Source organism: Staurois parvus, unplaced genomic scaffold (genome assembly GCF_062004578.1).
Source record: "Staurois parvus isolate SC_StPar_1 unplaced genomic scaffold, SC_StPar_1.0 ptg000135l, whole genome shotgun sequence".
Lineage (NCBI taxonomy): Eukaryota > Metazoa > Chordata > Amphibia > Anura > Ranidae > Staurois > Staurois parvus.
This window is the reverse complement of record NW_028317931.1, coordinates 4,647,491-4,662,764: the sequence shown is the minus strand read 5'-3', so window position 1 is coordinate 4,662,764 and position 15,274 is coordinate 4,647,491. Positions and strand designations below refer to the sequence as shown.

The following is a 15,274-nucleotide window of genomic DNA, read 5'->3' as shown; positions in this document are numbered from 1 at the left end:
GGATCAGATCAGATGCCGGCGGGTGTAAGTGGACTATTGTCTGCTGACACTGACGGTCAATAGAACTCTATAGATGGACCGATCAGGTTTGCCTGAAAAACAGACAGGCAGACCCCAACGGTCAACTTATGTGAAAGGGGCCTTAATGATTTTTGTTCAGTCAAGATAAGCCTAATTTTTTTATAGTAGACGATGGCTAATTAGCTGATGTAAAAACAACTGAGCTGAGGATGGTGATAAAAGACCAAACACTTAGCTGGCCACATAGTATTTGTATTTCGGTCTGTTCCCAATGGACAAGCTCAAATTAATTTAGTGGGTGTCTCTGTCCACCCTTCCCATCCGATGTCCTTCAAAGAAAAAATCAAAAGGAGCCAGAAGGAAAATTGTCTGATTGGATGTAACCGCTGTTCAGGTATTCTGGCAGCCATTGAGGCAGCTGTTATAATAGCCCAGCTAGGGGAAAATCACCCATCCATGCTGTAAAGCGTGGATGGAGGAATCTGATATATATATAATTTTTTTTTAATTATCCTGCAAGCTGAATGAAAGACATCTAATCATGTATGGCCAGCTTTTAATTTGGTTATTGAATATGTCAAGTTATTTTGCTTTAAAATATGTACTTAATTCAGTTAGTAACTTACCTGGTTTGCCAAATATGTTTTGCTGAACTGGTCTGAGTAAGAGGGATCTGTGCAAATCCTTGAGTGTTATTTAGCCTGTAGTTTGTCAGATTTACAGCTTTGTGTTGGATAAGCCTTTGGAAAGTTATTTAGAAACACAACAGAAAGAGTATGTTATACATTGCTGGATACTTTGACAACACTGGACAACTAACATTTTGCTTCCTAAACATGTTTTGGTATGTCTTTTAGATTTTTGATGGCTAATCATGAAATTAACCATAATTTAACCTATCATGTACTGCTTTATAGAAATCTTCTGTTTTTGCAATATCTATTGGCTATACTGTACATATGAATTAAAGATACAAAAACGTGGGACTGTTATTGAAGCACATCCAGTACACCAAGTACAACTGGAATATCTATGCAGATCTAAAAGTAGTAGCTCTGCTGCTTGGAATGCAGCTTGGACATACTAAGAACTTTATTACATATTCAAATTAGACAGCCATGCAAGAGAGTCACATTACATTAAAAAGAAATGACCACCCTCAAAGAGTTTGGTTCTGGAATAGAAAAACTTGACACATAAACCACTTGTTGACCCAACAAAGATATTTTTGCCTCCGCATTAAATTTAAGTTGGACTGATGAAAAATGTATTGAAAGAGATGAACAAGGAGGGTGAAGGTTTATTATTTGAGACAAGATTAAGGAAGACATTTTTGTTGGCACACAGATCTTTTACCTCATCAATGAAAAGTGGTTTGAAGATATGTTAACAGGGTCAGAGAAAATCATATGAAAAGCTTTCAAGGACATTGTTGAGAATTTTCTTCACAACTACAGAACACCAAAGTACTTTCCGCTGGTTTACAAACTTCTTACAGCTTACAAGACCATAAACCACAACATGTCACTGAAGATTCTTTTTCTGCATCCACACTCGGACTTATTTCCTAAAAATCTAGTTGCAGTCAGTGATGAACATGGGTAAAGATTTCACCAGGACATTGCCACAATGGAAAATAGTAACAGGGCAACTAGAACCCAACAATTGTGGCTGACTATTGTTGGACACTGCAGCAGCATGCACCAGTCCAAATAGAAATCAGCAGAAAAAAAATTTAGTAGTCCTGATGAACTTATGCTGTGCATGTGAAACATTGTGATTAAACACTTTATAGTCTTTATGTGATACAGTCATTCAGAAATTATATTTGTGGAAAGTTTGAAGAAGTGTTAATCACTGAAGGCTTTTCAGGAAGCAAACATTTTTACAAAATTTGTCATCTAGTGTAATTATTTCTAATAAAAAAAATCCCAACCATACCTTAAAAGAACACAATTAAACATCTGAAACCCAAAATTCACCAAATGCATGATGTACATGAGAAACATGGCAGTCTCACTTTAGAGTTAAGGACTGAATACAATCAGAATTCCCATTGAGTCTCATTAGCATTCCATTGATAGTCAGTGCTGACATACAAGATATATATAGATAGATATGAATATATAGAGATTGATAGACAGACAGATAGATAGATAGATAGATAGATAGATAGATAGATAGATAGATAGATAGGATATTAGATTGTTTTAAATGACTGCTTCTATAGTGGTGCAACCAGGTGCAGACTCTCGGAATGTAATAGATTTGAAACTGAAATAACAGGTTGTAAATTATATTTTACTCCTTTATATTGCAGTGGAATATCGTACCTGATATAACCTAGATGTTTACATACAAGTGTTGCCCAAGCTGAGTTCCATCCTTCATGGCAGGTTAGGAGCCATTCTTGTCTATATTCCACCTGTACTTCCAACAAGAAGGTTTCTGTGTTTATTCTGAAAGATACTGAAACCATTTTAAATGAAAGAATGTTTTCACTGAGAGACATGACCAAACAACAATAATTTATGTAATATACCATGAAAGCCCTATGACTTTGCCCTGTTAGATCTCACGAGATCATATGGTATTACCAAATGCACTGAAATTGGTTGTGCTTGGAAACAGGTGGCTTGGTCATTTGTAAAAATCACTTACCGTAAGTACGTATTTGGCTTCTCTTGTAAATCTTTTGCAAAGATAGAAAACTTAAGAGTGTCTTTTGCGCCGCCAAACAAGGCTGGGTTTAGGGAGGGAACATACAGTAAGTACTTTTTCAGCTTTTGGTAGATATCGTAGGGTTTAAGTTCATCTACAAAGATTGCTGTCTCTCAGGACTCCAGCAAAGAGATCTCTGTTCTCAAGTTCTCAAGCCAGCACATCTGATGGGTCCATTAGAAGGGGTCTCCTTCCTTATGTTGGATTTGTGATCTATTTTATATTTTAGCTAATGTAACTGGAGGAATGGGAAACCCTCAAAGATAGGCAGGAATACCCAAAGTTCCGAGGAGTTTGTGAAAAGAAAGTCTATCGCAATGGCAGAGAGATCTCATTCCTGAAATCTTAAAGAAATCTTAGATCTACAGTTTGTATTGCTTAGCTATCACCAGCCATTTGAAAGCTTGCAAATTTAACAAAGAGCTGATATAAGCATGTGACAGTTTTCACCAAATACATGATCTGAATGACACAGTTTTGGGAAACTGTTAAATCAGTGGGTGTATTTCCTCTTCAAGTTCTAACTGGAATATCACTCTTAGAATGAGAAAGCACTGTGACAGTGATTGGTGTTTTTTTTCAAACAGACCCAATACTGGGAAGGTGGGGAGGAAAACTTCTTCAGACACTAGGGATGAGCCAACGGTTCACTTTGAACCTAGGCTCAGACCAAGCATTAATAGATATACAGAAATCCCCCTGCGCTCCACAGAACCTAGTGAGTAAGCTGCTAACACCTATTCTCTATACCGCAAGATATGTGAAACAAAATAATATAAGTGGTGAAGCGCTCAACTTAAATAAGCAAAAAAACTTGTGCATTAACCCTATATGTAAATATTACATCCCTAGTGATATAATGATAAACAAATAATACCTCTTAAGCTATGAAAATATACAAATAATAATAAATAAAAAACTAGTGCAATATCCTCATATATGCATAATATATCCCTGGTGGTGTAGTGATGAACAACTAATAACTCTTAAACTGTGCAAAAGTGATACTTAAATACAATTAATGAAACCAATTTGAATAAAGTATTAATTACAATAAATTAGATAGTGATGCCACACTGTGCAAAAACATAGGAAAGTGTTCAAATAATGTCACTCCATGCTGCAATAGTGCTCTTCGTGAAAATCTTGACGTGACTCCCCTCAATAATAGCCAAAATGCCCCCTCACCTTCCACATTCGACCCTTGCGGGTCACAGAGCTTTTTATATATATATATATATATATATATATATATATATATCTCTGCCAGATATTATTCTCCTCCACCGACCATGATCCTCCTCCAGGCAGTAAGTTACACTCCAATAACTCCCCTCACCAGACGGACTCTGCCAGATATTATTCTCCTCCACTGCCTCCACCGACCAAGATCCTCCTCCAGGCAGTAAGTTACACTCCAATAACCCTCACAAAATGGACTCAGACACAGGGCGCATATGGAAAACAAAAGCAAACCTCCATAGTGCAACACTGTTTAATGCACTTCAACGGTACAATGATACATTACACTCACATGTCCTCCAATAAAGTGAAGCAGTTCCCATGTACTATGGGTGTATACAGGTGTCCAAAGATGGCGTCCGAACCCGGAACCGGAAGTACGTCACCCCTATGACCGGAAATACGTTGACGCGTTGCGCCACGATCACGTGGCTTCTTCAGGATACCCTTCAGGTATCCTGAAGAAGCCACGTGAATCGTGGCGCAACGGGTAGACGTATTTCCGGTCATAGGGGTGACGTACTTCCGGTTCCGGGTTCGGACGCCATCTTTGGACACCTGTATACACCCATAGTACATGGGAACTGCTTCACTTTATTGGAGGACATGTGAGTGTAATGTTTCATTGTACCGTTGAAGTGCATTAAACAGTGTTGCACTATGGAGGTTTGCTTTTGTTTTCCATATGCGCCCTGTGTCTGAGTCCATTTTGTGAGGGTTATTGGAGTGTAACTTACTGCCTGGAGGAGGATCTTGGTCGGTGGAGGCAGTGGAGGAGAATAATATCTGGCAGAGTCCGTCTGGTGAGGGGAGTTATTGGAGTGTAACTTACTGCCTGGAGGAGGATCATGGTCGGTGGAGGAGAATAATATCTGGCAGAGATATATATATATATATAAAAAGCTCTGTGACCCGCAAGGGTCGAATGTGGAAGGTGAGGGGGCATTTTGGCTATTATTGAGGGGAGTCACGTCAAGATTTTCACGAAGAGCACTATTGCAGCATGGAGTGACATTATTTGAACACTTTCCTATGTTTTTGCACAATGTGGCATCACTATCTAATTTATTGTAATTAATACTTTATTCAAATTGGTTTCATTAATTGTATTTAAGTATCACTTTTGCACAGTTTAAGAGTTATTAGTTGTTCATCACTACACCACCAGGGATATATTATGCATATATGAGGATATTGCACTAGTTTTTTATTTATTATTATTTGTATATTTTCATAGCTTAAGAGGTATTATTTGTTTATCATTATATCACTAGGGATGTAATATTTACATATGGGGTTAATGCACAAGTTTTTTTGATTATTTAAGTTGAGCGCTTCACCACTTATATTATTTTGTTTCAGACCAAGCATTGGCTGTTCAGGCATTCCTGAACTTTTGCCTGTCCAGCCCCTTGTTCAGCAGGAACTGAGCTTTATATATAAAAGCAGTATTTTTATTGCTGCTATATATTTCCCACCGTCACTGGTTTCTGAAGAAGAAACAGGTGACTTCACCTGCCACGTGCCTAGGAACTGCAGATGTCATGGCACATTGCCTTTCATGGTTGGGAATCCCCTGCCACGTAAGCAAAAGGGCAGGGATAGTAGTGTCATCACTGCCCAAATATGGCCAAGGGCCATTTCTGGGCAATTATTTCACGGATATCCCCACCCCTTCTCTTATATAGCTGGTGGCAGCTTGGGGAGCTGTCATTTAGCTACTGCTATCATTGGTATTAGTCATTTGTGCTGGGTCGCGTGGTGAGGTGTCAGGCATCATGACAGACCATGGGTTTACAATAAGGGACTTTTTGGGGATTTAATTTTTTTAAAATAAAAGATTTGTCAAATGCTTGGGTGTCTTTATTTTTTTGGTTATTTTTTTTTTGTGTGTGAATGAGTAGGGGTCATTTGTATACCCTTACCCATTCATGTTGAGGGGGGTGCTATTTGGGGGCCCCATTATTATTAAAGGGGACTTACATGATTGCCAATAGATTTACATTTATCAATACACATTGTTTAAATTTTTGGGTGTTTTGGGGTATTTTTATTGCAGGTCTTTCTCATGGTGTGGGTGTTTATTTGCTTTTGACATTTTGAGAATGATTAAAAAGTGTTCTAGATGTATCCATATTCATTCTATTTGGGTGGGGAAGTGGATATTTGGGGTCCCCTTTAATACATAGGAGGCTTACAGATTCCTCATAAACGCTTACATCCCTTTTGGGGGACAGAATGAAGAGCTCCTTGTCCCTCAACATGAAGAAAGGGTGTTATGCAAGAGGGAGAGGTTTTACTATCCCCTCTGTTCAAGAAGGGAGCTGCATGCTTGCTGCCCGCCCTCTCCTAGTCACCCAGGGTGCATACCTGGATAAGAGCCTAGTTGAAATTTTTTTGGGGAGCACTCTTTTCCCCAATTTGTTAATGGCAAGGTATACTTTAATAAAATGTAAAAAAAAATTCCAACCAGACCCTTACCCTTGTCTTGGCCAGGAAAGACAGGGCATCAAATGTGTGGCCCACCTGAACCACAGCAGGTAACATGCCTTTTAAAATTGGGGGGTACCTTATTGAAGGACAAGGAACAAGATGAAGCCGATCTATCATCACTATTTGACCGGGCGGTCAGTGTGCGAATAAATTATATTTTCAGATAACTGTACTTTTCATAATGTATTAGCTGGCTAATACTTTCCTCATATCACAGAATAAATACAACATACAATATATTACTTTACACATACTATAGGTACCATGTCTAGTTAGCTTAAATGACCACATCAAATGTAAATCGAATTTTGATAAAATCTGAAAAAACATCTTTGATTTAGAACTTTCAGGTCATGATAGATGATGGGGCTGTCTAACCAGAGCAGTTCTTCCATTTCCAGCAGCAGTTAAACCATTTCCTTTCTTCCTCTCCATTTCCATTTCTCTCCATCAAGAAATCTTTGCATCTATAACTGAAACTATGATCTTCATCCAAGAAGCGCAGCCAAACATCACCTCACCAACAGGGTCGGACTGACAACTCATGGGGCCCCCAGGGAATAGGGGATCATGGGGCCCCTGTGTCCTTGCCCACACTCAAAAAAGCCTAAAAAGGTACCAGGGGCATTTCATGGGGCCCCCTACTGACCACGGGCCCTCGGGCAGTGCTCGAGTGCTCAAATGGTCAGTCTGCCCCTGCTCACTAACCACCACATGTGATCTTTTACCAGAACCTCTGCTGTGTGTTCTTTGACATTAGGAACTTTACTGGACCTACTACTATAATTTCATTGCAAACAGTTAAACATTATTAGTCACTTGCCCTCCAGAGGATTTACCCCCCTTCCTGACCAGGCCATTATTTGCGTTACAGTGCTATGTTATTTTAACTGACAATTGCGCGGTCATGCAATGCTGCACCCAAATGAAATGTACGTCCTTTTTTTCCCACAAATACAGCTTTATTTTCGTGGTATTTCATCACCTCTGTGATTTTTTGCACTATAAAAAAAAGACTGACAATTTTGAAAAACAAACAAACAATATTTTTGACTATTTGCTATTAAACGTGTCCAGTAAAAAATGTTTTAAAAAAATCAAATTTAGTCATAAGTGTAGGCCAAAATGTATTCTGCTACATGTCTTTGCTAAAAAGAAGCCCAATATGTGTAAATTAATTGGTATACGTGAAAGTTATAGTGTTTACAAATGGCGGTATATATACTGGGATTTTTTTTTTTCACTAGTAATAGCAGCGATCAGCGACTTATAGCAGGACAGCGGCAGGCATTCGGACACTGGGGGGAACTGACTTGGTGTCACTGACATCCCCAGTGACAACAATACAGTGATCAGTGTTAATAAAAAGCATTGACACTGTAGTAATGGCACTTGGTAGGAAGGGGTTAACATGTGGGCCGATCAAAGGGTTAACTGTGTGCTGTTTTACTGTAAGCTGTGTGTGTGTACTTAAATGTAAGCACGCTGCTTTGTATGGCTCTGCTATGCACAGCCATACAAAGCAGTGTGCAGGAGCTGACAGGGGAGAGAACTGTCTTGTTTACATACAGTTCTCTCCCCCCGTTGTTAATGCTCAGTGTCCCCGAATAGCAGTGCAGGTAGGGATCACGCGCGCCCCCTACCCGGAAGTGAAAAATCATGTATATATACACCCCTGCTGCCCTGTAGCAGTATATCTGCTATAGTGTGGCGGGAAAGCGGTTAAGGTCTTGTCAGTATAGAGACCAAAATGATCACCAATGGAAAGGAGGGCCCTCTTACTACCTACACTAAATTTGTGGAGATCACACCTACCTATGTGTCCAAAAGTATGTACATGCCAATCCAAATTATCGAGTTCAGATGTTTCCATTGAAGGAAAATAGAAATAGTGTAGTAGTCTTGCTATAGTGTACAGAGGCATTGTGGACAATTGAACCCTTCCAACCAGGGCAACAGTTTGGAGAAGGCCCTTTTCTGTTCTAGCAGCATAAAACCAAGTGATTGAATACATGTGCTGACAAATTTGGTGTGGAGCAACTCTAGTGGCATGCACAGAACCATGATCTCAACCCTTCTGAAAACCTTTGGGATGGATTGAAACACAAATTGTGAACCAAACCTTCCCATCTAAGTACTTCTTCACAAATGCTCTTTTTTGACAAATGGGCACAAACTCCAATAGACAAATTCCAAAATCTTATAGAAGCTAAAGGAAGGGGAAGAAGGGTAATTGCTGATCAATGCTTATAATATTAGAATGTGATAACCTGTTTTCAGTTTCCCATCTCATAGCAGCTGTAACTGGAGGACTTTAGCTAAAAGTTCCCGTTGAACACCCTTTAAGTAAATGTTTATAGGAGATTTGAAGTAACATGGCATGAAGCACATTGATATCCAGATGCTTAGTGCAGTTGGACCAATTAAATGTGATTTATAATTGGCTGGAAAAAGCTACTACTCTGCGTTCTTTGCTATTTGCCTTATTAATTAAAGGCCGTTAGGTATGTTTTCTTTAATAAACTAAAATTTGTGCTTCGTCTTTCTGAATTGAAAAAATGAGCCAAAGCATATTAACTAATTTCACAGTGACACGGTTATGATGGCTAATTAGTAATGATATATTCACAAACCTTTTCTGCGTGGAACTGTAGCCACTTCGTTGTTTTCAGTGTCATTGCATCGAGAGGTCACCTCAGCATCTTGTAATGAAATGGAACCTTGGTAAATGAGGGGCTTCATCAAATACTGCACTGCAAGCATTAAAAGCAATAAAATGATCGTTCTCTTTCTCGGGTTCTGTAATCATCCTAACAGTTTATCAGTTGTTGTAAAATTGGTCAAAAAAAGAATGGTTTAAAAGAAAGACGGTGGTTACATAATCATCTTGTTCTGCAAGACACTGTTCCTCCCTGCTATTAAGTTCACTCATTATGGAACAGTAGTCACAGTTACATACAGTATGTGATATACCCCCACAAAATTAACATAGTAGGACTAATCTCTGAACATTCTTCCAACCAGCACAAAAATAGCAATCTTATTTCTGATTTTCTAGTTTTACATTTACATCATGTGTAGTCTTGTCATAAACATGAACTTGCTGCTTCAAATGTAAATGAGAAATAATGGAACTCTATCTTGTTGCTGTTAAGATCCTAATTAATTATACATAATGTTGGTAATAAATCACACAGTAAAACATTTATTAATTATGAACACTTTTTCCAGGCAGGAATATCTGAGCAGTGGATACTTCAGTGTAAAGGTCTGTATGATCTCTGCAGGGTGCACTGCCAAACAAGCTGTCAAGGAAAACCAATTAAAATAGAGAGACATGAATGATGCAGGTTTAGTTTTTAGCGCTCAGAATTATTTGCCACCTACAACCACATTTATATAAACAAACTGATGTGTGTAAAGAAAAATATAGATATTTCTGATTCTTTTTATTTCTCTCTGAAAGTGCATGAAGTTACATTCAAAATATATTTTGACACTTGGAGTGAAATTAAAAAATATATATACGCATTACATCAGTACATTAAATGCTCAATATTATAACTATTCTCCTTAGTACAGGAGTCCTGACCTCAACCCCATAGAACACCTTTGGGATGAATTAGAGTGGAGACTGCAAGCCAGGCCTCCTCCCCCGACATCAGTGCCTGACCTCACAAATGTGCTTCTGGAAGAATGATCAACCCTTCCCATAGACACCCTCCTAAACCTTGTGGACGGCCTTCCCAGAAGAGTTGAAGCCGTTATACCTGCAAAGGGCGGGGCCAACTCAATATTGAACCCTACGGACTAAGACTGGGATACCATTAAAGTTCATGTGCGTGTAAAGGGAGGCATCCCAATAATTTTGGCAATATAGTGTATATTCTTCAGATTATTCATATTCTACTCCTTTATCCATATTTGTTTACTTTAGCACAGCTCATTGTATATTGGTAATATTATTATATTATTATTATTATACAGTATTTATAAAGCGCCAACAGTTCGCTCAGCGCTGTACATTACAAAGGGGGACAGAACATGTGACAGAACAATAACAATACAATGCAAAACATGAGGGGTTCGAGGGCCCTGGTCTTTCCAGCTTACAATCTAGGAGGTAATAGCATGAGCTGTGTCTGACTGTAGTGCACCAATTGGTAAACTGGGGACTATTTAATTTTTTCCTTTAAATTAAATGTATGAGTATTGAAAGACATTGCTTTCTGAATAACGGGCTATCAAGCGGCCTAATGCTGGTGAAATGAGAATTCCTCATTTTAAACAGTCTTTGATTTTTAGGAATTTAACACAAAGCCCTTATGCAATGCTGTAAATGTATATATTCTCATCGCCAGAGTTTTTAAGTTTTATATTTTACACTTTATAGTGGCACATTTTGCCTGCGGTGCAGTCTCACGGCTTTCACATAGAAAAAATGTATATTAGCCATAAAAAGGCTCGAGGCTTGATTTCTTTCTTTATGAATATTTTATTCTAAATGCGGAGTTTGCATAATGTGCTTACAGAGCTCCTTATTAGTTCATATTTTATCTATATGTGTTCTCAAACACGGGGAATACCACAAAGTGCTTGTGAATTTCAGCAAGTTGTCGGTACTGCTGGCAAGTTCTGGTACTGTAGACTGCAGAGATTGGTGGGGAGAAATAAAACAAATATATTTCACTAATTACTGGCAAATGATGGACTAGTGAATGTTAAATTGTGTAAAAGAGCTTATAAAAGGGCATTTAAATGTACAAATCAAGTCTTTCTTTGAACTGCCAATGCTACTCCAGAAATATTGTAACATTGCTGAAGCTGCTCCTGTTATATAATTCTGCAATCTATGACCTTCCTCTTCCCAATGTACATATAAGGTCCCTATAAAGAGGGCTGGGCGTGAATGAAGGTACATTTAGGCAGCATTTACCAGAATAGGATTAAGGGCTATTACGTTGATAAAAATGATGAGAAATAGTATGGATTTAAAAAATGGGGCAGCCAGCTGTGGTAGATTCACTCAGCTAGTAGACTGGGAGCCAGTTTAAATGCATTGTCTATTTGGTTACACAAGTCATAAGAAAACTGGAGAGCCAGACCAAAAAGAAATGAAATATTCCAAGATTACCTAATGATTCATACATTATGTTTCATAATTGGTCATATTTTTCAGGGGTCGAAACACCCCCTCTTCATCTTTATGAACAATGAAAGTATCTTGGAGTCTATCGTGCTTGTTTGAGGCTTGTTTAACTGCACAAAAATGTTTTAAGTCCCAGTGCCTGTTTGTTTTAATCATTTATTAATTATCCATATTAATTCATTGGTAATCATTAATTATATATTCACTGTTTAACCTGCTATGGTCAATAATGCATTAAATAGGATGGCATATGGGTATGGAAAAAGGAAACCATCACTACCAAGATATCACTGGAGTTTGCTGATTTGGCAACCACCACAAACCAAAATATGTTATATAATAATTATACCTAATATGTAAACTCCCACCGCTGTCCCCGTGACAACTCCAGCAGCAAAAAGGAGGATCAGAATCTTCCGGGCACTGCATTGTTGCTTTCTTGATTTTTCTAGATGTGAAATACAAAACAGTTAACAGTTCTGGTATATAACAATTGGTGATACACCAGTTACAGCATGTAGGATTGAGTTCATTCACTATTATTTCAGGGCTTTATATCAGTGGCTCTTACTTCAAAGATCACCATGGCTATCTAGGCATTGTAGGCAATCCCTATCATGACCATGAATAATACTATTGTTAAAAATACCATGTATACAATCACTTTCCCATGAGTTTTTTAATGTAGGCCTTGGGCTGGCATTGTAAATACTACTGGGCATTATTACTGCATACCTAAAGTGGAGTTCCACCCAAAACGGGAAGCTCGGCTTGTCTGCCTCCTCTCCCCCATTGACATTTGGCACCTTTTTTTTTGGGGGGGGGGGAGAGCAGAGAGAATACCTGGTTTTGACAAGTACCCGCTCTCACTACCGGCTCAGTTCACCGTGGCAAACTGACCTGGAAGTTTGCCACCCTCCTTCTTCCTCAGCCTTCTAGGATATTTCACAGGTCCCAGAAGACTGCATCCCATTCACAATACTGTGCGTGCGCAGTAGGAAACCAGCTGTGAATCCGCAAGGCTTTGGTTTCCCACAGGCAAGATGGTGGCACCTGCATGCGATAGCTGATTGAAGAATCGGCTCAGGTGAGGACACTGCTGGATGCCTGGACAGGTAAGTGTGCAAATATTCAAAGTCAGCAGCTACAGTATTTGTAGCTACTGACTCTTAATTTTTTTCTTTTTGGGGGGGGGGGGACTCGTCTTTAGCACAGCAGATGTCTCATTTTAAAACTCTAGGCAGATATTAAGGACACAGGTTAATGTAGCTCTGTATTTTTTTTATTTCATCATTAAAATGTCCTTGTTTTAATGCAAGCAGTGTAAGTACTTTAGTATCAGCACCTTGCAATCTTCTATAAAGCAGAGCTCCAACTGGGAAAGAGAAGCAACAGAAGGATGCCAGGGAGGTGGCTGGGCTTATGTCTTGAAAAAAACATGATTATGAGTGGAGAGCAGAGTGACAGAGAGATGAACTCATTAGTCTGCTGCTGCTCCTTTTACTGTCCATCCACAAGCTGGGGGAGGGACAAGACCTGTATTACCTAAACTCATGTCTATCTGTAAGTCTGTGCTAATAAAATAAATTATAAAACCAAGTATGTGTGATACTAAATAAATTACAATAACAGCAGGCAGAAAGAACACACTGACATTTGATTTTCATAAAAGTACATTTTCCAAAATGGCAGCTTTTTGTAATCACAACTGCATAGATCAGAAATAGCAACTTACCTGACAGTGAAACCCAGATAAATCAGAAGTCAAATGCACTTTCTAGATCAAATCCTTATAAAGTGAAACACTTCAAGTGAGACTCCTTAGATGTGCATACATTAACCATCAATGCAAGGTAATATCTTAAGTTTTTATTAAACTGGTTCTTCGCCCTGGTTGCAAAAAAAAATATAAGTCAGCAGCCACAATTACTGTAGCTGTTGACTTTTAATGCAAAGGGGTCCAGCTCCATCCGTGCTCGAATCAGCTCTTCATTGGTCTTTGGATCCCCAGCACCACCATGTTTACAGTGGACAGCCAACTGTGATTCTTTGCTGCTCACTGTGCATGTACGAGTCACGCTACGCTATGTGAATGGTCTCACAGCCTTGTGGGGCCTGTGACATGTCCGAGAAGGTTGCAGGTGGAGGGGGGGAGAATTTTTTGTGTATCACTGCAGTGATTCGACCGAAAGGGAGATCGGGTACCTGTCAAAATCAGGTACCTTCTACTCCCTCAAAAAGTGCCAAAAATAGAAGGGGGGGGGGGGCATAAAGCAGAATTTCCCCTTTAGGGTACAAATACGCTTTAAGTAATAGATGATCTGTACTTTTTTTTTATTTTGGGGACATCTGAAGGAAAGCTGACAGTACATTGTTGGGAGAACAGTTCTGGCAGTTGAAAATTTCAATGTCCCTTTTAATCTTGTATGCAAATTTGCCATCCATAAGCACATTTGACCTCTAACATTTGGATTCCGAACCTTTGGTAAAATACTGTCTTTAGATTTCAATGGTGGTTGATGAGTGCATAGCTAAGTGCAGCACTTTATAAGGTTTGATCTACAATGTATATTGGCCCTATGATTCATCAAGATCTCACTGTCTGATCAATTACGATTCATGTTCTATGGTGGAATATTTTACCAGTGGGAATACCAAAAGTGGAATCTTCAAGTGCTGCAGCTTTGTAAAATCTTAGACCTTGAGTGATCGAAATACAATTCCTTTGGCAGATGAAATAGCCCACTTATATGTATTTATTATTTGTACTTAGCAGTTTTCTGGAGTTCAAATTTAAATTAAGAAGAAATGTTATTGATTTATAAATGTAAAGGCTTAGCATTTTTCTTATTTTGGATTTGGTGGCACTTGGTGGCTCTGTAACCTCTTATACTTGCCTTGCACTCTCTCTGCGCCATAAATTTGGGGGCAATCTGAAGTAATTTCTAGATTGTAAGCTCCAAGGAGCAGGGCCCTCAAATCCCTCTTGTATTGAACTGTATTGTTACTGTTTGTATTGTATTGTCTCCCGTTATATTGTAAAGCGCTGAGCAAACTGTTGGCGCTATATAAATCCTCTATAATAATAATAATAATTTAGCAGTGCATGCAATGGGCACAATACTTGCAGGAAAGGAGGTACCGTATATACTCGAGTATAAGCCGAGTTTTTCAGCACATTTTTTGTGCTGAAAAACGGCCCCCTCGGCTTATACTTGAGTCAACATCTGCAGATAGTGGGGTGCGCCCCACAGGGGGGGCGCGAGGCTCCGTCAAGGGGGGCACGTACAGGGGTGGGCAGAGGGCTGCTGTCTCTTACCTGGCTCCGATCCCACGATGATCCATCCAGGAAGCGCTGCTCCTTCTGTCACTCCGGCCACTCCCTCACTCTGTAGCTCAGGAAAGGTACACAGGCGGCCAATCACGGGCGAGGAGGCAGAGCCGAGCGGACCCGCGAAAATCGAGTGAGGGAAAAGCCGGTAAGTGTGCAGTGCAGAGGTGCTGCTGCAACCACATATGCTGGCTACAGCAGCACCATACTGCAACAGGGGTCAGCAAGTGTCATTGGTGTCAGTGGGAGGAATAGTGCCGCATCATTGGTGTCACGGATACTAATGATGGGGCATTATTCCTCCCACTGACACCAAC

At 39.4% G+C, this 15,274-nt stretch overlaps 1 protein-coding gene across 1 annotated transcript in view; it reads right to left on the bottom strand.

The window, feature by feature from the left end:
- The window catches only part of TMPRSS5 (transmembrane serine protease 5), an 82,342-nt gene that overhangs the window by 48,796 nt on the left and 18,272 nt on the right, over positions 1 to 15,274 (bottom strand). The window contains exons 3-6 of the mRNA XM_089673080.1: positions 11,976 to 12,074; positions 9,111 to 9,230; positions 2,355 to 2,490; positions 648 to 761 (exon numbers count right to left, since the gene is read on the bottom strand). Coding sequence (XP_089529206.1) covers positions 648 to 761; positions 2,355 to 2,490; positions 9,111 to 9,230; positions 11,976 to 12,074 — 469 coding nt within the window. The remainder of the gene's footprint in view (positions 1 to 647; positions 762 to 2,354; positions 2,491 to 9,110; positions 9,231 to 11,975; positions 12,075 to 15,274) is intronic.